We start from the raw sequence: 23,020 nt of genomic DNA on the forward strand, positions 1-23,020 counted from the left end.
CAGTGCTGCTCATAACAAAACTCCTGGAGAGACTAAGGTTTGATTAATAGTTCCAAATGGAAGGTTCTCATTTTTGTTGCAGCTAACCAAAGCAAATTTCATTGGCTGAATGGCTTCAGATTATCATGCAGAAGTTGGTCACATAGCTCCATGTCAAACTGGGAGCCCTTGCTCTGGTATTATGGCTAATGACATAAGAGAGCTCCATAGGCATGACCATCTCCAAAAGGTAGCTAAAGGCCGCCTGTCCTATGAGAAGCCATCTACAAGAAAGGCTTGAAGTTCCAGATGGAGGCTTACAGTGTTGTGCAAACAGTCCTATGTGGACTTTTTTTAATATCCTGAATTAAAAATGCTGGACAATCTTCTTCACCTGCCTATGTCTAACTTAGACTCACTACATCTCAGGGTGATAAGACCACTATTTTAGCCTGTTACGAATTAGTTGAAGCCAGATCAGTGTGTAGTTTTGTTCTGGGGGTTGGGGGAGAGTGGAGGGGAAATCAGGTTAATGTGGGGCTTTTGACATGTTCTGACCATTCATTAAAAAACCCTCAGTGTAATGGGGTACTAATGAGGTACTGACAAAACTAATGTATTTTGAGCCATTCATTACGTGAGAGTTCAGGATTCTTATATGGAAGATCATTTTCCTGATTGCAATGGTTTCAGTTCAGAGCGAATAAGCTTTATGCTTTAGCGATCATATTTTGCAAAGATACACCATATTTGCAAAGATAAATTGGCGCTATGTACTCATCCAAAGGTTTTTCCAAGGTGGAGTTAGAAGTTCTATCTTAAGGAGCCTATTGTCCTGCCAATGTTTTTATGTTTGAATTTGAGTCCTTTCTCCACACGCTCAATGTTAAAAAGACTGGGATTTATCACCGATTCTCAAGAGTGCTCTCGATCCTGTCTATTTTAAGTGTTCACTTCAGTGCTCTAGAAAAATCATATGTACTTGCCTGAAGAGAATCTTCCACATAAAATTTTCTCTGAAACAGATGCCCTCTCAGCCCTGTCCTTCCAGCAGGAAAGCCATTCAGCTGCCTTGCTGTCTTACTTATTGCAAATTGATGCTCTCAACTGCACAGTAGCTCCTTCCTTGCCTGTCTTCTCAAAATTGGACTTAGATACTTTTCAATTTCAGAGAATTTCAGGAAATGTTTGTGGAATCAGTCTTCTCACAAGGGAATTCCGTATCTGCTGACAACTGGAACAATTAATCTCTTCAGATGTAGAACCAATATGAAGCAGATGTTGGTGCAAAACAAATGGTCAAATAAGAACAAACACGTCCTCATTTCTTGCTTCAGATTTAGAGAATCTGGTCATAGTATATTCCGTTAACCTTCAACCCTCATAGAAGGAAGTGACCAAGAGGTTAGTCTGAAATGGCAGAAAATAATTTCTCTTTGAGCATTCCCAATATAAATAAAACTCAGCATCGCAACAGACTCCCTCAGCTGTTTCAGCAGGTGTCATGGAGAAAGCAGCCTCCAATGCACAAATATATCACTAGATTTGAAGGATATGATTTCTTTTTCAACTGAGAATCTATCAGTTATTTAGTGGCTACTAATGTATCAGAGATTGTTTCTGTATTTTCTTGAGTGTGGCTTTCACTAAAAAGCAACAGAGAGATTAATAAATACCATTTGGTATACCCAACAATGTTACATTTTGTTATGAATAGCACCCCAACATTCTTGATATACTAGACATATGTCCAATTACTATGCATGAAATTTCCTCTTTCCCCAAATTTTTTAGGAATCTCCCTGGATCTCTTTCCTTCCCGAGCCATAGGGAGAACAAGATTGCCTGCATTGCCCTCAATATGCTTGTAACACTTACAGTTCTCCATTGAGACAATGACTAATCTAATCTCATGCTTCAGGGCTTCAGCTGGTCACTTACAGGGTTCAGGAAGGATTCCTCCTGACTGCACAATTGACCATACACATTCTGTTTTTCGCCTTCCTCTGTAGAAGGGACACCAGGCAGGGTGAAACCAATGTTCTGATGTGGTACAGAAGATCCTCTTTTTTAGATGCCTGGCTTGTGTATTTTGCTTACATGCTTAGAGTCAAACTAATCGCCAGATTTGGGGTCAGGAAAGAACTTTCCCTAAAGTCAGATTAGCAGATTTTTTGCCTTCCTCAGCTGCATGGAGTAAAGCTCATCTGCTGGGATGATCTGGCTGTATTACACCCAATCAGTTCCCTGGCATTGCAAGGCCTCAAGCGTTAGTCGATCTTGGTCTCTTCTCTGCCAGTGGCACGTAAGTGAGGACTGAAATGCTTTAGACTAACTAAAGTTATTGATTTCAGTATATGGGTATTTGGGTAAACTGTGGTGGCCTGTGACGTACAGGAGGTCAAACTAGATCGGGGTGGCCAAACTTACTGACCCTCCGAGCTACATATGACCATCTTCAGAAGTTCAAGAGCTGGGGTATACCTGCTGGGGTTTGGGGCTTATGCCCCATGGGAGGCATCTGCTGGGGCTCGGGGCTTCAGCCTTGCTCAAGCTGAAGCCCTTAGCCCCCGGCTGATGTGCCCCATGGGGCAGAAGCCCCGAGACCCCCCTTTTCTGGGCAGAAGCCCATACGCCACTACCCTGCTGCAAGGCAGCGGTCCCGAGCTCCCCCAGAAGCCATTATGTTTATTATTTACCTCCACATATATTCTAGAAAGTTTGGTTGCTTTGTTACAGGACAAGAGAAATTAGTCTTTCTGTGCAAATTTCTATATTGAATGCTGCATATGATGCTCTGAACAAGTCATTGCTCTTGAAGGAAACTTGGAGACCTAAAGCATTCTTTTGTGGGGCTCTAGGAATCCAAATTTGTTGTGTCTATATTATGACTGTAGGACATAGAAGTTAATTGTAGACTTTGGGATTCTGTAATCTCTTTTTTGAATGGAAAGATTCTGCTGGTAGGCAAAAACTAAACCTTACAGGACCAAATTTATTCACCAATACTGGTGCAAGGAGGTATATAGTGCTGTCTCCATCTATGTGCCCCAGTGGCAATTTACAATTAAAGGCTGTAATTTTCTCCATTCTGTTCTTTTGGAGTTTCTGGCAGGTTGAGAAGGGGTTAGTTTTAATTTACAGCCCGGGAGCCCTGGTAGCAAATGTTGCAGAAGGGATAACCTGATTTAGTTTAACCTTTGGCACCTGAGAACCCCCTTTCCAAGACAGTGCATTTCGTTTGGACTGTACAGCATAAACATTGCATGAGTCCAGATGATTACGTGTTTTCTGTCTGATATAAGGTTACAATTTTATTACTTTATGTATATCATAATAAAAACATTCATTTTATATCATACAAATTTTACAAAATAAAGAGCACTATCCCTTTTCCAGAGTTCATACAGTAGCATGAGAGGATAAGCCTTTTCATAGGCTGATAAAAGTGGAGAAGGGAAAAGAGGAAGAGCCCACTTAAAAGAGAAAACACTAAGTATACTTTTCATCATTGGAAATTCATCATTTTTCAGATCTTTTGTTGACACCATAACGCATCTTGTGATATATTTACATAGCCCACACCATTTTAGAGGAAAAATAAAGTTCTCCTCTCTGTGATTTTATTACTCTTTCATTTTTACACCAATTAATCAAAATCATTCAGAAAAAATGTATGCATCTGTGGAAAGTCATATAACCCTATTTTCATTATAACAGTGAAAATTATTAGTGCATTTTTCTAGTACATTTTACTTTACATTGACATTTTTAGACATGCATTGTATGGTATCAGTTTCTATCCCACACTATAAAACTCTTGAGTTATTGTTACAATACAGCACAAAAATAAAGCTAAATGCATAGCAAAAAATAAAATATGCAAGGAGCTTATGTTTCTCAATTTAAAAAATTCCCTTTGACAAATTTAGGGTTTTTTTTTTAAAAAAAAATCCTTCATTATTCATCAGTTTTGATTTGATGCACTGAAAATGTATTTATTTGTCAGATCAAATTATTTTTAGCAGTTTCTCTTTTAATGGCTTGGAAATGTATTTATATAAGTGGTTTGGAGCTCTACGTACAGTATTACTCTCTTTACACCATGTTCTGCAAATCTAAGCTTTTTGCAGCAGAATGTTCCTGTTCCCTGTGTTTCTCTGTTTTATTTAAATTAAACTGAATTATTAAAATTACTCAATTCCTGTTAATATTCTCAGACATCGAATTAGGAAATCCTATTATGCTGTAAAAAGCTGCGATAATATAAGTTGCTTCCTTACATAAATAAATAAATGACCGATATTACTGGAGGCTTTAAGCTGCAAGAAAAAAATGGAAGAAGTCTTTTATCCTGGTTTTTAGAGGGCATCAGCAGCTTGCTTTTATGAAAAAGTAACAGCTAAATGCACTGCAAATAATTTGCAGTAATCCAGTTCAGTGATTCATGTGTCTGCTTTAATGGGTCATAATTCAGGGTAAAGTAACTGAGTGCAGTCAGAGTGCAGACACTGCTTATGCCAGGGACAGTATCTCTTCATAAAACACACCTCAGCAGAAGCAGTTTGCCAGCCCCCTAATACCCTCTGATGTTTTGATGTCCTGCATATTTTTCCGATTAAGTTTTGAGTGCCATGTTTTTAGTTGTATTTCCACATTCATTATCCTCACGTAGACCCTTCAGCGGGTTTGCCATATATGATTATTTTTTTAATGATGCCTTTCTTTCCACTTCAGCAGTTTAATAATCTAGCACATGGCTGCTTCTCAGTACTCAGCATTCACCTCCCCGGTACAGAAGAGGACATGTGGTTTGGCTTCAAAATTCCATTTGCAGCATTAGAAATGCATATTCCCTATGGAACAACATTTGTTTGACATAACCATTCATTTTTATTACCTCTTTAAATATGTTTATCCAGAGTTATCAATAATCATAAATAACTTGTATTCTCTTCTTGTCCTGTTTTTTTCCGCAGACAAAATTGCTTACACAGTACATATTAAATCTCAGCAAGTATGATCAAAGCTACGACATCAGAGACCGTACAAGATTTATTAGGCAGCTTATTGTTCCGAATGAGAAGAGTGGAGCTTTAAGCAAATATGCCAAAAAAATATTTCTGGCACAGAAACCTGCCCCATTGCTTGAGTCTCCTTTTAAAGGTATGACTGCCAAAATCATCTGCAGAATGTTGATTGCCTAAAGCAATGTGGCAGCATATTCTCTTTCTAATATGCCTAAAATTGTGTCACTTAGAAAATACAAATGAGAACAGTATGCACTTTGCTTAATCACTTGTTTTTCAACAAGCAAGGTTTAAAGTCATAATAACATCTTGGTTTGTATGTTGCCCACATATCATATTTACCTGATAATCCTGAACATGTTTATCAATTTCTATTCATGTTGGGTTTAAATTTGGTTTGAATAATAGAAAGTATACATCTCACGTAAGAGTAAACTTCTCTTTTATTTAGGGAGATGTCTTTGCCACTCGGCAAGATTGTCCACGTTAATAGAGGGATGTTAGTGTAACTATTGTTAATGCATTATCCATATGAAATTTAATAAAAATGTAATCTATTCAGGTTCTTTTTCAGATGTGGCTATTTCTCTGATACTTGTTTTCCCTAGGTATTTTTAAAAATCAAAACTACTATATAGGATTCTTTCCTGTTAAAAAGTTATTGTTCCAATTAAAAATATAATCTTGTGCTGCTTCTTTGCCATTTTATTTTGTATATAGTTATTGAATCCAGGATTTAAAGCTCTAAAAGCAGCTTCAGTTTGAAAAAAAAACTATTACAATTCTGGATGTGTTTGTGCCAAGACATGTATATGGATTGTTTAACTGTGCTGTCATTCTTAATATTCACAGTAAAGTAATTTTTAGAGAAGCTACATTTCAGAGCAACACCTCTAAATACACTGACTGATTAGCTTTTTTATTGACCATTATGGGGGAGATTATTGTAATCTATGGACTGAAATCAGTTTTTTGACCTATGAAGAGCTTCCTAGTTTATATTTATTCCATGACATTTGAGGTAATATAATGCCAATTACCTTTAGCCATGATTAAGATTGCTCTTTGTGATATAGAGCTCATGTTGTTTGTATATTTTTTCCCCTCCCCTTTTTTTTTAATAGATAGGGATCGTTTCCAGCTTGGCACCTTATCTCATACTCTGAACACCAAAGCCATTGGGTACCTGGAGTTATCTAATTGGCCAGAGGTGGCGCCTGACCCATCAGTGCGAAATGTTGAAGTAATTGAGTTGGTACGCTGACATTAAGAGTAACTTTGCTTAACGTATTTGTAGACATTTAAGATAAAATAGTTGTGTTATATAAAAGAAATGGTTTTAAGTTATTCTTTTGGTTTGTGTAAACTGCAAATTGAATCCAGTCATCTTATGTGGCCTACATCCGAGGAAAAAAAATTAGATGCTCCCCCACTGAGATGCAGTGTGTGTTTCCTCATGGAAAATGTTCCTTTTTTCCATCTTCCTCATGGATGTTTTTTACTCACTTCCATGAGTTTTCTTCACCTTGGTTTATTGAGTTTTTGTCAGTTGTGCAGCAATATTTTGATTGCAGTTGATGGTGTAGAAGTTGCAGTAAATGAAACTTCTTCCCATTTAATATAACCTTTAATCTAATCTAAGCCTAAACAGAAGAAAATAAGGAAGTATCATTATAAACAAGAGCAAACAGAGGACTCAAAGATAAACCATGAATGTGTCCTTTGCATATTTTTCATAGTATAATGGAGATGGGGAAAGAAACAATGGTATGCAAAATCTATTCAGAAAACCTAAAATGCACAATGTATCACTTTTCTTCATCTTCTGATGGGATAGTCAGTTTTTGAATTAAGAATCAGTTTTCCACCTTCATACTAATTTCATGCTTAAATTGTGAACTTAGAACAGGGCCTAGTTTTCCATGTGTTTGTATGTCAAGTAGCATGATGGGGCCCTGATCCTTAATGCAGCTTCTAGGCTCCACATGTATATATGATGGGTGGGATTTTATTTTCAAAATCACCTGAGTAAGAGCACAAGTCCCATTCGGTCAGTGGGACTTCTCCTGAATCATTCAGGCACTTTTGAAAATCGTGTGTGTGTGTGTAAATTACTATTATGACATCAGAGGTGAGCTAGACAGCCACCAAAACAGAAAAGCTTCTTGTCAACTGTCTAAATGAGCCATCTTGATTATCACTACAAAAGTTTTTTTCTCCAGCTGATAGCTCATCTTAATTAATTAGCCTCTTGCTGTTGATATGGCTACTTCCACCTTTTCATGTTCTCTGTATGTGTATATATATATATATCTTCTGACTATACATTCCATTCTATGCATCTGATGAAGTGGGCTGTAGCCCACGAAAGCTTATGCTCAAATAAATTTGATAGTCTCTAAGGTGCCACAAGTACTCGTCGTCTTTTTGTAAAGGAGTGTGATCTCCGTCCTGAGCAGCTGCCAAGCTAAATTAAACATGATGTACTTAGCAGGCAGTAAGACAGCCAGGGACAATGAGGCAGCCAATAAGGTAAGTCACAAGGGCTAGGGCATAGCATGTTGTAAAGAGTTGGGATCTCTTCTTTAGTAAATGGATGATCTGTTTGCTCCTATTCCAGCTGAAATTGCAGCAAAAATGGGTCTTAAGGAGGGACTTGAATGAAGAGGGTCTGAGGGAAAGCTAATCAGCTCAGGAAGGGCATTCAAGGAGTAGAGGAGGGCCTGAAAGAAGGTGTGAAGACATCTTTACACCTAATATTGAAGATAGTAAGGTGTTTGGCTGCTGCAATCACAGGAAATTGATCATGTGAGATATATCCTCTTGTTTCTAATAGATAACCGCTCAGGGATCTTGACACATGACAGTCCTTCTCCAAGGGTATTGCCAAGTATGTCCTTGGGAAAATTCTTTACTGACCCCAGTTTTGCAGTCTCTTTAATACTATGTATGAGAGAGAACCTGAGTGGTTAAGCATCTCAAGGTACCACTGATATCCAAGTAAATGTTCATGTTTTTCCCATGAATATTAATTGGGAGGTAGAGAATTCAAATGTAGATTACTCTGAGGAAAAAAACATTATCAGAAGTACCCATGTTTGTACTGAGCTTTAACCAAGTCTCTGTGATCCCTGTGTTCATACATTTCAATAGCTTCCAACCCTACTACCATAGCTTCCTGTTCTCTAAATTTTAATGTGATTTCCAAATCACTGCCACCACTGTGTAACTGACTTGCACCACTCTACTAGCTTAGCTGGCTATCAGAGGGTTTTTCCCAGGCTACAGCAATCCTCCACAGGTCCTACACTGCTCTATTGCCCTCCCTCTCCCATGGTATAGGGAACTTGGATGAGGAGGAAAGGATATGGCCAGAACATATGTGTTCTGGTGCGTAAAAATTGCCTGTTAGGGGGGACATGGCAGCCTAGAACAAGATAGTTGCAGCCCTAAGATTACACTTAAAACTTGGGGGCGTTGAAGGTGGTGTATAGTCACCTTTCTCATTCTTTATTCCCTCAAGGCCTATGGAAAGCTGAGCTCAGTTGGACCCAGTGATCTAGTACTCCTGGTTTTATCATAATACAATCTATAATAATTTGCCTTATCTTACATATAATAATCCTTTTTGGAGGCAGTCTGTGATCCCATTGGCTTTCTTCACCACATTGTCTCTTTTTCTACATAACTGAATATAGAAGTCAATTATTTTACTAAATACTTTCAATTTAAGTTTACATATGCAGAAACATTTGTAATTCACTTACAGGGAAAAGAATGGTCTGTGGCATTAGGCAAGGCAAAGAAAGAGAAACCTACAGAGAAGTTTTACTCTGATTCAGAGGAGGAATCAGCCAGTACTACTGACACCGGTATGTATATGGCTACTAATTACAAGTCTTTTTGATTTATCATACCCTCAAAACGTGGTGCTATTACAGCTGGAGCAGTTAAAAAACATCAGTGTTATGTATAAATGGGGGAATAATGCTTACACTTAACTTCATGGCAGCTGTGTGATAAGTACTAATTGTATGGCTAATGTCATCTGTAAGTATGTAAATTATATGAGTTTAATAGACTTTACTTTGCTTCTTAGTTAAAATACATGGAAAGGCGTTACTCTTATCAAACTTGACTGATCTTGAGAGGTTCTGCAACCCACTGAAGTCAAATGTGCATACTGTCTAGGAATAAAAATGTCTACAGACATAGTTGTGGGGAGTTACAGATATTTATCATCTCTCAGGATTGGATCCCAGGTGTTTTAATTGGCTTTTACTGAGGTACCTGTTTTGGCCACATGCAATGGCATGTTGTTAATACCCAGCTACATTATAGTGCAGCGATACTCAGACTGAGGCTTGAGAGCCACAAGTGGCTCTTTAATATGTATCCTGCAGCCCTTTGCAGCACATGATATTAAAACCGTGTAATTTAATTATTAACCAATTGGGATGCTTTTACTTTGTTGTTAACCAGTTGTAGTTGATAAAATAATAATACTTGGTCAGTCATTTTGATGTGAGAATAATAAATAAATAAAATAAAACTAAATATTTCCCCTGTCATGCTGTTTAAATATGAATATATAATACTATAGTTAATGAAGCAATGAATTCATACGACTATGGCTCTTTTGGTTAATGATGATGACTAATTTGGCTCCTGAACCACTGAGGTCAGAGTATCACCACTATAGTATATTTTACTATGTTTTCTATTAATGGAGGTTTGATTGCATTATGCTTTCACTATAGAGTACCAAACTTTGTATTTATGTAGACATTGGGCTAATGAAAGAATGGCAGATGGCTCATATCAGAGGAGTTGTGTGAAATAAGCGAAGTAAGGAACGATGTGTCCAGATACTCCAGTCTTTTAAGGGTACTTAAAGCCACATAAGCAGCTTCTTGAGGCTGCCCCTCTCCACTGCATCTGAATATAGTTCAGACATAGGGGGCAATCAGGGCCTCAATGTTTAGCATTTGAGAATCAGAAGAATTAGCATGTGTGTATGTAAGGTTGAAATGCATGGAAAAGAGATGTTTTCACATCTGAATTCCCCCTAAAAAATGAGTGTATCTGAGTAGAGGAGAATTACTTAGGGTGATTGGTGGATGAAGCTAGAAAGGGATACATTCAACTTAGACATGAGGAATGTTTTTCAACTATAAGATTAGTTAGAGAATGAATAACTTATTGAAATAGGTGGTTAAATCATCAGTATAGGTGTTCTAGATTAGATTAGATAAATACTTAGGCAGTTAGTGTAGAGGGTAGTCCTTCATTAGAGTAAAGGCTTGGTCTAGAGGATTCAGGAAGTCGTTTCTTACTCCTTGTCTTTACATGTATTTTTTTTCAAGAGTATTGGTAAGGATCCTGGTACAACTAATCAATTTAAAGTGTCCTAATTTGGACGGGTACAGTACCGTGTGTTCAAGAGAACAGTCTTTTGAAATAGCAAAACTTACAAGTTAGCGATAAAGAAAATAAAAAACAAAAAATGTTTGGACTCTGGGTAAATATAAAATCCGGCAAATAAAATTATACATTTCTTTTTTATAGCTATATACACATTTGGACTCCACTATGTACTACATATATAAAACTATATTCATAAAAATGTAAGATTTAGTGTTTTTGTGTTTTAGAGAGTGAATCTACTAGTGAAAGTGAAAAAGAGAAGAATGAGAAGGAAGAAGGCAGCAGCATGGAGAATAGTGAGAGTTCTTCAAGTGAAGAACTGAGTGACAGTGAATCAGAGAGCAAAGAAGGTACAGCAAAGAAAAAATTCAAAACTACTGAGGAAAGGTAAATATGTAGTGTGTTTTTATCCTTTAAAGAGCATTCGGAGTGCTTTGGATGTAAACACGCTTTTGAATACCAAATTAGGCTACTTCCTTGAGTCAGAGGAAATATCTGAAAATATTGGCTTAAAAGAACCGTAGACACCCATGCATTTTGAGTGACATTACCTTTTTCAGTATAGTTTGAATGTGTGTGTTTCATATTTTCATTAATTGAACTCTTAAGCTGAATTTTCATACCTCAGTAGTAAAATCTTGGGGTGGCTTTCTGAAAATAGAAGTAACCTTGGGAGGCTAGTTAAGGGATCAGACAGTTGTATGAAACACTTAATTACCTTTTGTGGCAATTTTGCTGAGGGCTAAAATTAAATCCTTCAACACTTTGCCATTATGTAACTAAGACAATTGATTTTTCTAAATAATGTTATATTAAAAAGATTATGATTGAAATAGTAGAGGCAAGGGCTGTGAAGGGAGACAGTTATAAGATATTTAAGTGTTAGCGTTTTTTAAGATTGTCCATTAACAACAGCGTTATCAAGTATTAGAGTATCATTAAAATTTTGGGTAATTGGGGCTAATACCTTGGATTGTATGAATCTGTTTTTCCATGCCGTCAGCAAGTGGTCTCTGCCGACATGATCACCCTTTACTCTGTATCCTGCTGCCAGCTCACTTGATGAGTTTGCAGCTCAGCTCAGTCGTGGCTGACAGCGCTGATTGGGGCGCAGTACGCACTCTGCTCCTTTTATTACAGACAGTAATTAAAGCAGCTCGCCCTGCCACTTCCATAACAAACACAGCATAATGCCCTAATTATGACTTTATTAATTTAAGTCAGGATTTAATGATTTTAAAAGTGATTTATATTGTTTTTCCTGTTCAGAACAAATGAAATCTGTAGGTTAAATTAATACAGGCTTTTCATCATTGCAAAGTTAAAAAGCTAGTTACCAGTAAATTCTTTTCATTAGATTAACATGTGAAATTCTAAGTAGTTAGGTAAACAATGATTACCCATCAAAATTGAATGATGCATAATAAAATAAGATTTTCAAGATAAAAGTATTATCTTAAAGCTAGAAGCTGTGTTTATTCAAAACAAATTGCTTTACTTATTGAACTAAAAGAATATCTGACTCACAGTGGATTCCTTTTTGATGCAAATACTATTGTTTAGGTTCCATGTTAGGGCCTGTGAGGAAACAGAGATGGGTTTGGTTGGCACCAGTTTTGGTTGGAATGAATAACTAAGTTTAAACAGAAGCAAACTGTGACTTTTTTCAGTGACCTCATAAATGTTTGTGGAAGGTTATTGTATATGCAGTTTAATTCTGATGTTACTTCAAAAACCTATTTCTTTCACCTTGGTTTTGAAGAACAGATATGCTCTTGTAACAGTTGCTTTCTACATGGCGCTGTAGCACTCTTGTTCAGTTTTAGATTCATAGCATGTTAAAGCTTCTGCCGTAAGCAGCACTATTTTCCTTTGGTTCTAAAAATATAATTTTTAGAGTTCAAATATAATTACATGTGCTGTGTAGTGTTACCATATCTCCATTTTTAATAAGTGGGAATCATATTAGCTTCAGAGAATTCAATTCTAAGAAATATGGATTTTTTTTTCCTCCAAACTTTTTTCTGTGTCCTTAGATTTTTTTTCAAGGTTTTTTTCCTCCCTGTAAAATATTGTGCATCTTGTGGAACAGTAGCATCACAGAGCACATACCTTCATTTCCCCCAAAGACTTAGCAAAAGTATAAAATTTATTTAAAAAACAGAACCAAAACTTCCATTAAAAATCCGGGCTCTATATAGTTGCCTTACTCTTGTTGAGTGGTATCTTGCCCTCTGAAATATTCCACTGACATGCATGGACTATTTCAGTAAGGTACTACTCAACATGAGAGAAAACCTTTTGTAGTAATAAACACCCATTTTTTCATGGTCTGTGTGTATAAAAACATCTTCTGTATTTTCCGCAGTATGCATCCAATGAAGTGAGCTGTAGCTCACGAAAGCTTATGCTCAAATAAATTGGTTAGTCTCTAAGGTGCCACAAGTACTCCTTTTCTTTTTGCAAATACAGACTAACACGGCTGTTACTCTGAAACCTACTCAGCATGAGAAAGGGTGTGAGAAGGTGGCACAACAATAGCACTGTGTATTGGCCCCTTCCAGCCAATTATTTTTATAAATACTTTTCTCTTTCTAGTTACTTTAATTTAGAGGCATGAATGAACAATAGTACATTGACCAAAAAAGGGATGTTTATTTGCCCCCCAAAAAGCTTTAAAATCCATCCAGATTCCTTTAATCAAAGCTTACCTAGTCTGAAAGTTTCTCAGTGTAATACAGTAGGCACATTTTTCTAGCAAATGCCATAAATTTAGTACACCCAGACATTAGTTATTCCCTTAATAGTTATTGATGACTTTGTTTTCAGTGGTGTTTTATGACCTTTCCATTTTATTGTTCTTTTTGAAGTATGTGATTATGTAATTGATGGGTTTGGATAATCTGGTAAGATAGTTTATTTAGAGATACACAGTAATGTCTGTATAGCTTTGTGGATATGTCTTGCTGTTGTGCCATTTTCACCAGGTTTCAGTTGTAATGAGGACTTGGTGGATAGAGCCTAGTTTATTAAAGGTTTGGAATGCCAGAGTGTAGAACATTGTCTGAGCTTTTGTTTTCTATGTGTCGGTTTCTTTTTACAACCAGATATTGTTCTTTATTCCTTGACTTTAAAAATGAATGAAGAACCTGTTCTTTTTACACACAGTGACTCAGATGAGACAGAGAAGAAAACAAAGTTGATTTCCAAAAAAAGGAAAAGTTCTGGTTCCTCTGACTCAGAATCTGTCTCAACAGAGGAAAATTCATCGGACTCCGAATCAGAATCTGACTCTGAAAGTGATGCTGAGTCTAGAAAGCCTAAAAATGCTGCTGCCTCCAAGGTAAAATCTATATTACCTTGTATAAAGCTGTGTCCAGTCATTCATGTATGTGTATTCCTATTTTTTAATGGGCTCTGGGATCTAGAAATTCTCTGAGATTACGCTGCGTGGTAAAAATTAATTTTATTTATCCAGATTAAAACTACTTGTATATCTAACAAATATTTTAAACTAACCTTCTATGTGTTCCTGGGGCCAGAGTTCAATCTCAGTTACATCATAAGAATGTAAGAATGGCCCTACTGGGTCAGACCAAAGGTCCATCTAGCCCTGTATCCTGTCTTTTGACAGTGGCCAGTGCCAGGTGCCTCAGAGGGAATGAACAGAACAGGTAATCATCGAGTGATCCATCCCTTGTCGCTCATTCCCAGCTTCTGGCAAACAGAGGCTAGGGACACCATTCCTGCCCATCCTGGCTAACAGCAATTGATGGACCTATCCTCCATACATTTATCTAGTTCTTTTTTGAACCCTGTTATGGTCTTGGCCTTCACAACTTCCTCTGGCAAGTGGTTCTACAAGTTGACTGTATGTTGTGTGAAGAAATACTTCCTTTTATTTGTTTTAAACCTGCTGCCTATTAATTTCATTTGTTGACCCCTAGCTCTTCTGTTATGAAAAATATAAACAACACTTCCTTATCTACTTTCTCTACACCAGTCATGATTTTATAGACCTCAGTCATATCTCCCTTTAGCTCTCTCTTTTCCAAGCTCAGTCTCTGTTTAGCTGTTGAAATCCCCTTGTGCAAATAAATTTAGGGCCAGATCTTCAAACATGAATGTAAAAAGTCATATGCACATTTGCACGCCTCTGCGTAAGTGCACAGAAACCCCAGTGAATGTTCGTCAAGGTTTGCATGCACATACCTAAGGGTATTGGGTATTTGCAAAACTAAGAGCTTGGCTACACAGCGTGTTAAGTTTCAGAGTAGCAGCCGTGTTAGTCTGTATTCGCAAAAAGAAAAGGAGTACTTGTGGCACCTTAGAGACTAACAAATTTATTTGAGCATAAGCTTTCGTGAGCTACAGCTCACTTCATCAGATGCATTCAGTGGAAAATACAGTGGAGAGATTTATATACATAGAGAACATGAAACAATGGGTGTTACCATACACACTGTAACCAGAGTGACCACTTAAGGTGAGCTATTACCAGCAGGAGAGCTGAATGCTTCCGATGAAGTGAGCTGTAGCTCACGAAAGCTTATGCTCAAATAAATTCGTTAGTCTCTAAGGTGCCACAAGTACTCCTTTTCTTACAGCATGTTAAAGTGCATTAGAGAAATCTGATTTGTAGAGCTAACATGCTGCATTCTAAAGGTATGTCTGGTCAGCCTACAGTAGTGAGCTTCCCACCCAAAGCTGGCACAGTTGGGGTATTGGGGCTCGCACTTGCATGCTAAAACTAGCTGTGTAATCAGTAGTTTGAAGTTGTGGCTCAGGCTTGAGTTCAGGCCTGAAGCCCACTTTCATCCCAAGGCTTCAGATCCCAGGCTGCAGCCTGAGCTGCAACTTCAAAGCATTTTATACTGTGTTTAGAATGAGTTTTATTTCATAGGAGAGGGAGTGTATAACGTGTTGTCACTTCAGAATTGGGGAAGACTCCCAGATTCCATGAAATCTCTCATAAGATGCATAAAGTCCCAAGCTCTCAAATGTGGCTTTTAAGTTGGACTCTGAGAAGTGTCAAGGTACAAAAATGGCACCATCTCACTAAGCAGAGCTGTTGTCTGGGTATGCTCAGTCATAACTGCTTACGTGAGTGGGGGGGCGGAAAAAGAGGTTACACTGCTTTTTTACTCAAGTTAACATTGTAAAGCTGAAATAGCTATGCGTGTGTGCTGGATACTATTCCTTCTTGCATATTCAAACAAATGTTTGAAGGCAGTGATTTTGCAGAGCTATAAATGAGGGCACTGTTCAGCTTGCAGAACCTTTATTATGGATGTCCGTGCATGAGAAGGAAAGAATCTAGCTCAGTTCTCAGATTTTGGCTGTATTTGTAGGCCTGGAAATTAGCAAAGTATTTTTTCACTTGTAAGCTGATCAAAATCTTATGTTCAAATCCGTGTGGACATAATAAATGTGAACCCCAGGCTGAACCTTGTAGGGAAGGAGAATAGTGAAAATTTCTGTGAAACACCTTTTCCTATTGTCAAAACGAAAACGTTTTGTTCATTTCTACCCATGTATTTTTTTATAGTAACTTACAGGGATTTGAGAAGTCTCCATTTTAATTTTAATATGTTTATTTGAGAGTTAGGGATTTTAAAAATAAATCAAGCACTTTTCGTTCAAGATTCCTATTTCTTTAAAGACCAGTTAATATAATCAAAACAGATGTCACCTGACACTATTGATGTGGATATGGAAACAGTGTGACATATATGCCACAGTATGGATAAATGTGGAGGCCACAACTTTATTTAAAAGATTATTTGACGAGGAAACCACTCCCCAAACTACCTAACAGGGCTGGGCTAGTGCTGATTTCAACTGCGCATGAGTGGCCTTGGTTTCTACAAACCTGAGGGTGGGTCCAAGGGCAGTGCCTCCTCTCCACTGTCAGGCCTGCCCATGAACCCTGGCTGGAAGCCAGAGTCCCAAAATATTCCCCTCCTCCACACAGGAAGTAGGAGGGATGAGATGAAGGGAGGCCATACACCGCATGAGACATGGAGGTCACGCCCTCACTGTGCAATGTTGTGCTCAGGGACCCTGCCCAAGCGGCTTATTGAGTTCCTGGGACCTAATCTCTCACACTCTCACACACACTCACACTCTCTCACACTCTCACACACACGATAGGGAATGGGGTGGTGATGGTAAGTAGATGAGAAAGAAACAGCTATCTCCTCTTTACCCACACGCTGCAGAGCATCAGGAGAAGAACCAATGGGAGCACATGTAGCTCAGCCCCCTATCCTTCCCCCCACCTCTCGCCCCCAACCAGGAGAACTGGTCCCATCCCTATTGCTTCCATACCCATCAAAGACTTATCTGGTTAGCAAGGTGAGCACAAGCAGCATTCCATTGCAGGTAAGTTTGTTCATATGTTCTACTGCACTACCACTTCACATATTTATTCTGGAAAACATTTTAGGTAGTTTGAAAAAATGTTTTTAGGAATAAACTTTGAACATGCCTTGATTAATAATAGAGCTGATTGAATTTTTTCATTTTAAAGACTGACAAAAAAAGTTGCAGTTTTTGAAAACTGGAATATTTTAGTGAAAATTTTTGAAAAAATCATTTCTTTTGAAAAAAATCTAGAAAATATCACTTTCTGATGAGCTCTATTACTAAATACTTTATAAGAATAAAAAAACCTTTGATGTATTTAGGTTTCTTAAGATTTTCCATTATAAAAGATTCTTTGAGAAGCTCTCACACCTCTGTTGTGTGCAGCAGACCTTTGATATTAGGCAGTGGGAACAATCTTGAGCTACAGAAGTTCCTTTTCTTTATCTCATGAAATTTGGTTTAGCTTTTGCTGAAATTAACTGCTAAAAATGCCATTTCCTATCTCTGAATTGCATGTCTCAGGAAAATCTTGGCAGTATGCCAAAATAATAACTAAACTTATGAATATTCTAATGTTGGGTTCATGCTGCCACAACAGTGCATGCACTATACTGAGACTACCTGAGAGCTTCCAGAGACCTATGGAGTGGGAAGGAAGAAGATAGACAGATAGGCACCACATGGACAGGAGTGTCTTCCAGTTGATAGGTGATAATGGTTAATAAAGAGGCAGAAAGCTGAGGTGGTTATTGGGATCTCACCTACTTTTCTATATATTATACAATATCCTTTTCTGAATGTTTGTTTGTGTTTTACAAAACAATAACTCTTTTAAAGCTGGAAACAAAGCCATTAAACCCCTAAGCAAAACTTTGTGATTCAGAGGCCACAACTGGATCGCTCTCTGGACTACTGTTTTGGATACCCTAATTTGGAATCCTTATGGATGTGTTTTTAAGCTTTGATTACAAGCAACAATGTAGGCAGTTGGAAGAGAGAGAGGAAAAATACTGGCTACTGAGTGGTGGGCTTCCATTGAACAATTACAGACTTCTGCATATTGTGTTGGTGCATGACCACTGTTAAAATAATAGCAAATTATCATCTTGTATATCATCTAATATGCCAATATTTTTCCCCATCACAAAATACACCTTTCCCTATTAACCTGAAATCTGTTCTCAGTAGCTTTGGTTGTATTTGTTCACTGAGAATGTGGGTTTTCACAGAAATAATGACTTTCTGTAACTCTTCTTTCCAAAAGTTAAGGAGTTGGTCACTTCTTTGTGCCATCCCTTCCAATATCAGAATTTCCATTGAGTGCTTTCCAGTATCCAGCTGTGCAGTGTGCAGTGTATGGAAAAATTGCGCCACACAACATATATTGCCTTATCTCTGTTGCTGGCTTATATCATCATTTTTGTGACTATATGACCAAACGTCTGTAACAGATATATAGCACTAGTCATATCTGTGCCTTCACGCTTAGAAAATTGACTATAGGTACGTCTGTGCTTAAGGCAGCGTGTAGAGTACAGACACTGCTAGCAGGATATAAATATCTGTGTAGATGGTGAGGCACTGCTTATTAGAGTAGAATTCCCTACATGCCTGAGCCCTAGGGGGTATGTACTTTACATGGGCGCTCTATGTGCCCAAGCAGTGCCTCTCACATCTACACTACTATTTTTAGTGTCCTGCTGCCAGAGCCCTTCACCACTGCAGCAAAAGACTCTGGCCGGGGGGAGGAAGTGGGGAAAGGTTCTGGTAGCCAAAGCTATGTGCTGCTGTGTGTAGCTATTACAGCAGTGGATGGGTGAGGTTGTGTGGCCTGCAGTATGTCAGACTAGACACTGGTCCCTCCTGGTCTTGTAGTCTGAGTGTGCTACACATACCCTACATGCTGCTGCACGTGTAGACAAGGTCTTTGAGTCCATGAAGTAGATGCCAACATTGTTATGAAATGGTAAATAAGAATTAGTTGTATGTTGTCGCTTGCACCACAGCTGACTGGTGACAATGGAATTTACATCAGAATAACTCAACTTCAAAGAAAAATTTGACTTTTTTTTCTTTCCCCCAAAAAACCTTACTACAGCTTATGCTGGCTAACACTATAAAATGAAAACTATTCTTGATGCTACAAGATAAATAATGGATACATGAGATAAAAATTACTTCCTTGAGGGGGTTTTCTTGCTGGCTAGGGTAATCACTTATAGTTTCATAATTCATGGAAAATACTGTCATTCATAAATAAATGAGTACACCATATTTTTTAAAGGCTGGAGTAAAATTTATTCTCTTCCCCCTCTCCAAAAATCAGTGATACCATTTTAAGTGCAGGATAGTACATAACAAGGTGCGAAATATTTAGGTATTTTAATTGCTTCAGTGTTAGTCGCTTAAATTTCAGCCTGTGTCTCAATGTTTACATTCTCATGTCTCTGTACTTATAAAGGCTTGTGGTTAGCTCACAGCAGCAGCACCTGCAGTTATTCCTTACAGTTCATATAATTTGGGAGAACTTTCCCTCTTGAGTGTAGATATTTTCATTAATGCATCAAAACTAATTAATACTCTTCTGTGTAAACAGATGTAGATATAGAGCATTTGTATTGTGCATCTGCATGTATATTCTGGGAGTATGTCTTCACCACAGTTAACCCAGGCTCTTACTAACTCCCTTCCATCCATATACGCAAACGTCTTGTCCCTGTTTAGTGGCACTTTAAACCCAAACTAGCTGGCAAGGCTCGGGTATGGGTTAGAGCCCAGGTTCTGCTTTCAATCAAGATGGTAATCTGCCCACTTTGCGGTGAGGATGTAAACTAAATCACTCGAGTGCTGGTAGTCCACTAGTGTCTTCCCACAATAACTCCCGTGTGTCCAAGGCTCCAGAAGACCAGACAAGTTCTTCCACAATTTACTGGGAAAGAATCATAGTGGTTCAGCTCACTGCAGCACAAAGAACCATGGGATATGCTCCTGGAAGTCCTAGTAATACACATGAGAAAGTGCAGCACCAGTGAGGATGCTAACTCAAGTATGTCTGTGCAGAATGGCTGCTCATGGTTAGGCAAGGCTGGCCTGGGTGCCAGTCACCCAACCTTAACTCTTCAGCAAAGACACCTGTAGTGACTTTGTGTATAAGCATTAGCGCTTAAGCTTAGAGAATACAATCCTTTGTATAATGAAACAGTACTTGCCTTGAAGAAAATGTCTTATGAAACTGTGTGTCAGATAAGCAGCTTTCCTTATAATGCAGACTAAAATAGTAATCTCTGCTGTATTGTATGAAGAACATTCATGGTTATATCACAAAAGATATCGTTGTATTACAACTGTAAATTATGTCCCATTGTTAAATATACAGGTGCAGAAGGCTTTGTTTAAAATAATGTATTTTAAACTGTTGCAAATTATTCTTCACTAGAACAGATTTTATTCTGCATTTCAGTTCTATTTCAAGAAAAGTTTACCTGAAAAATATATTATAACACATACTTTTATGTGTGTGTGTATATTTTTGTATGTTTACACACATAGCTATACCAAATATTTTATATGCAGTGTGTAATGTATATTAGTGTCAATAGTACCTCTGTCTTGAACCCATTTCCTCCTAACTCAGCTTCTCATTATGCAGCAATTCTGCAAGCCTCTGCCACATGGAGAGTCTTTAGATTAATTTTACTGTTCAGACACCAAAATAAAATATAATTGTTTGCATTGATTCTAGACACTGTAAAAATCTAAGATGAAACTTGAAGGTTTAGCTTATGTATCATGTGGATTTGATCCTACCATTGATTGCACACTCATAATTTCCATTTACTTTCCTGGGAGTTCTGAGGAAACAGGGCACTCAGGATTGGGCCGTCATGATTATTTGTGTATATCACGTAAATAGGCTGTATAAACAAGGCAAATTGTGCTTATCCTACAAAGATCACATACAAAGTTTTAAAACATCTGTTCTTTGCTGGTCACCATTGTGCACTTTAGCTGATCTGTGCAGAGGTGTTTGGTTTATTTTGTTAGTTTGTTTACAGAAGTCCCCAGATGTATAATCTGATCAATGTGGTCTGACACTTTTTCCCACATAAAGTCCCATTGAAGCCAATGGGATCAGATTTGGATTGTGGGGCCTCCCATTTGGATCAGATCGTAGATTGTGGTGCCAAAGATTGTACTTAACTGTGGTTTGTTTTTAAATGTTTGATTATTTATTAGGGCCTGTGTATGTGTGTGTGTGCGTGCGTAATGGGAGTTATTGTGGGAAGACACTAGTGGGCTACCAGCACTTGAGTGATTTAGTTTACATCCTCACTGCAAAGTGGGGAGATTACCCCCCCACACACACACACACGTGCGCATGCTAATAAATGAATTGATTTATCATGTTCATTGTGAATTTTAAAAATTTTCAACTGTAAAACATTGCAGAAAAGAGATCAGATCTGCATATTATAGAAAAGATAGCTAAGGTTTGACAGGAATATTTCCTAAAGTAAAGAGAGGTACAAGAAATAACAGGTTTAACTTTCACTTCCACAACAAATTTACATAAATCTATGTGGGCTAAAGTCTTCGATTTTACAGTACCTCTATAAATCTCATATTTGTCTTGTGTGAACGTAATATGCAGTTTTATCTCTTTCTATGAAATGATCCCATATTGTATCAAAAGCATAGATTTCTGAAGTTATGAAAGTGCTATTTAAAGAGGGCCACCTTGTGTTCTGTAAATGGCCGCAGACTGGAACGACCCTCATGATGGGTGAAGAATTTTTTAAACTTAAAAAAAAATAATCTTATTGGCGTTCATGCACTGAGGTTTCTTAATTGTCCAGTCCTTACGGTTTCTATATGAGTTTGATCCAGTGTACAAAGAGGCATAAGATTCATTGGTTTTCTTCCTCTATAATTCAAATTGAAAATATTTCATGTAAATATTGTGCTGTATGAAGCCAGAAATTAACATTGACTGTGTTACATTTCCAAGTTCACTCCAGGTCTAAAGAACTTTACATTATGTTGAGCCTATTTTTGAGTTTGTTTTTCATTTGTTGTTTCATGGTGTGGACTTGAATCAATACCTTGTTTAGCACAACCACCATTAGAAAAATGGTTGCTTTTTATGTAAATATTTTGCATCTGCATCTAGGTATATTTTCTACTGTGAAAATTAGCATGTAAGATGGCCCCAAATCACTTTTGCTGCATGTAATATTTTTAATATTTTCACAATTCACTCTTTAAAAATGTAACTTCGAAAAAGCTTGTTTTATTCTATTTAGTTAAACTACAGTGAGTAGAGAATTCACTTTCTTACCCTGCTGTTTTGTATTTCATTTTGCAATAGGGACACTCTGAGGTATTCAGATACATAATCAAATATTGTAGAAATAAAATGGAGATTTGAGGATGATGCACAGATAAATAGGAGTCTCTACATTGGGATTTTAAAATCAGCTGCCATTGGCGTCCTTATACAAACCTAATACAGTCACTCAACTGTTAAAAACCTGATCCACTATTTAAAAAAATATATACAAAAACAAATTGTCTATCTTTCTGCCTGATCTCTTTTCAAGTGCTAACACAGTGGAAACAGTGGGTGATCTGTCAATGCATTTGGTTTGTCAATGATGGTTTTGTATAAATATTGGGAGGCTAAAAAATAGAATTCACACAGTAAAATATGATTTCATCTGCCTTTTCTTTGCAGCTCCATGGCTCATGCTGTGGTGTGAAATTCTCATTTTACACACTTTGCAGGCGGAGCACATGAATTATGTATTGAGCAAGAGAAATCTCCTGCTTCAAGTCCTATATGCATTTATCCAGGTTCTATCTCTATTACCAAAATGAATTGCAAATGGAGAAATGTTTGATAGACTATAGCTTAACTACTTTGTTTAGCATTCAGCTTTTTTTCATAGTAGGTTCTTTAAGTAGGAAGCTGTTTTGATTTTACTGTGGATTTATTTTTTTAAAGAAAAAAATGAAAAATGTCACAGAAATGCCAAACATCAGAACCTTTTTAGAGCCTTGATTTGGAAGGCAAGGCTTTTTTGTATTCAGTAGAAGTAGCTGCTGGTAATGTTTGTTTCCGTCCCTGGCTATTTATTATTCCCAAAAAGCCAATGAATTTCTTTCCTTCTAAAATTCAAAGAAAAAAATCAAGTTGTAATAAGAGAGACCAATTT

At 37.5% G+C, this 23,020-nt stretch overlaps 1 protein-coding gene across 8 annotated transcripts in view; it reads left to right on the forward strand.

The window, feature by feature from the left end:
- AP3B1 (adaptor related protein complex 3 subunit beta 1) overlaps positions 1-23,020 on the forward strand; it is a 346,467-nt gene that overhangs the window by 220,497 nt on the left and 102,950 nt on the right. For all 8 annotated transcript variants that reach the window (XM_073344162.2, XM_073344164.2, XM_073344167.2 and 5 more), the window contains 5 exons: positions 4,959-5,145; positions 6,134-6,264; positions 8,779-8,881; positions 10,664-10,823; positions 13,605-13,779. In XM_073344162.2, the coding sequence (XP_073200263.1) occupies positions 4,959-5,145; positions 6,134-6,264; positions 8,779-8,881; positions 10,664-10,823; positions 13,605-13,779 (756 nt within the window). The remainder of the gene's footprint in view (positions 1-4,958; positions 5,146-6,133; positions 6,265-8,778; positions 8,882-10,663; positions 10,824-13,604; positions 13,780-23,020) is intronic.

Source organism: Lepidochelys kempii, chromosome 5 (genome assembly GCF_965140285.1).
Source record: "Lepidochelys kempii isolate rLepKem1 chromosome 5, rLepKem1.hap1, whole genome shotgun sequence".
Lineage (NCBI taxonomy): Eukaryota > Metazoa > Chordata > Testudines > Cheloniidae > Lepidochelys > Lepidochelys kempii.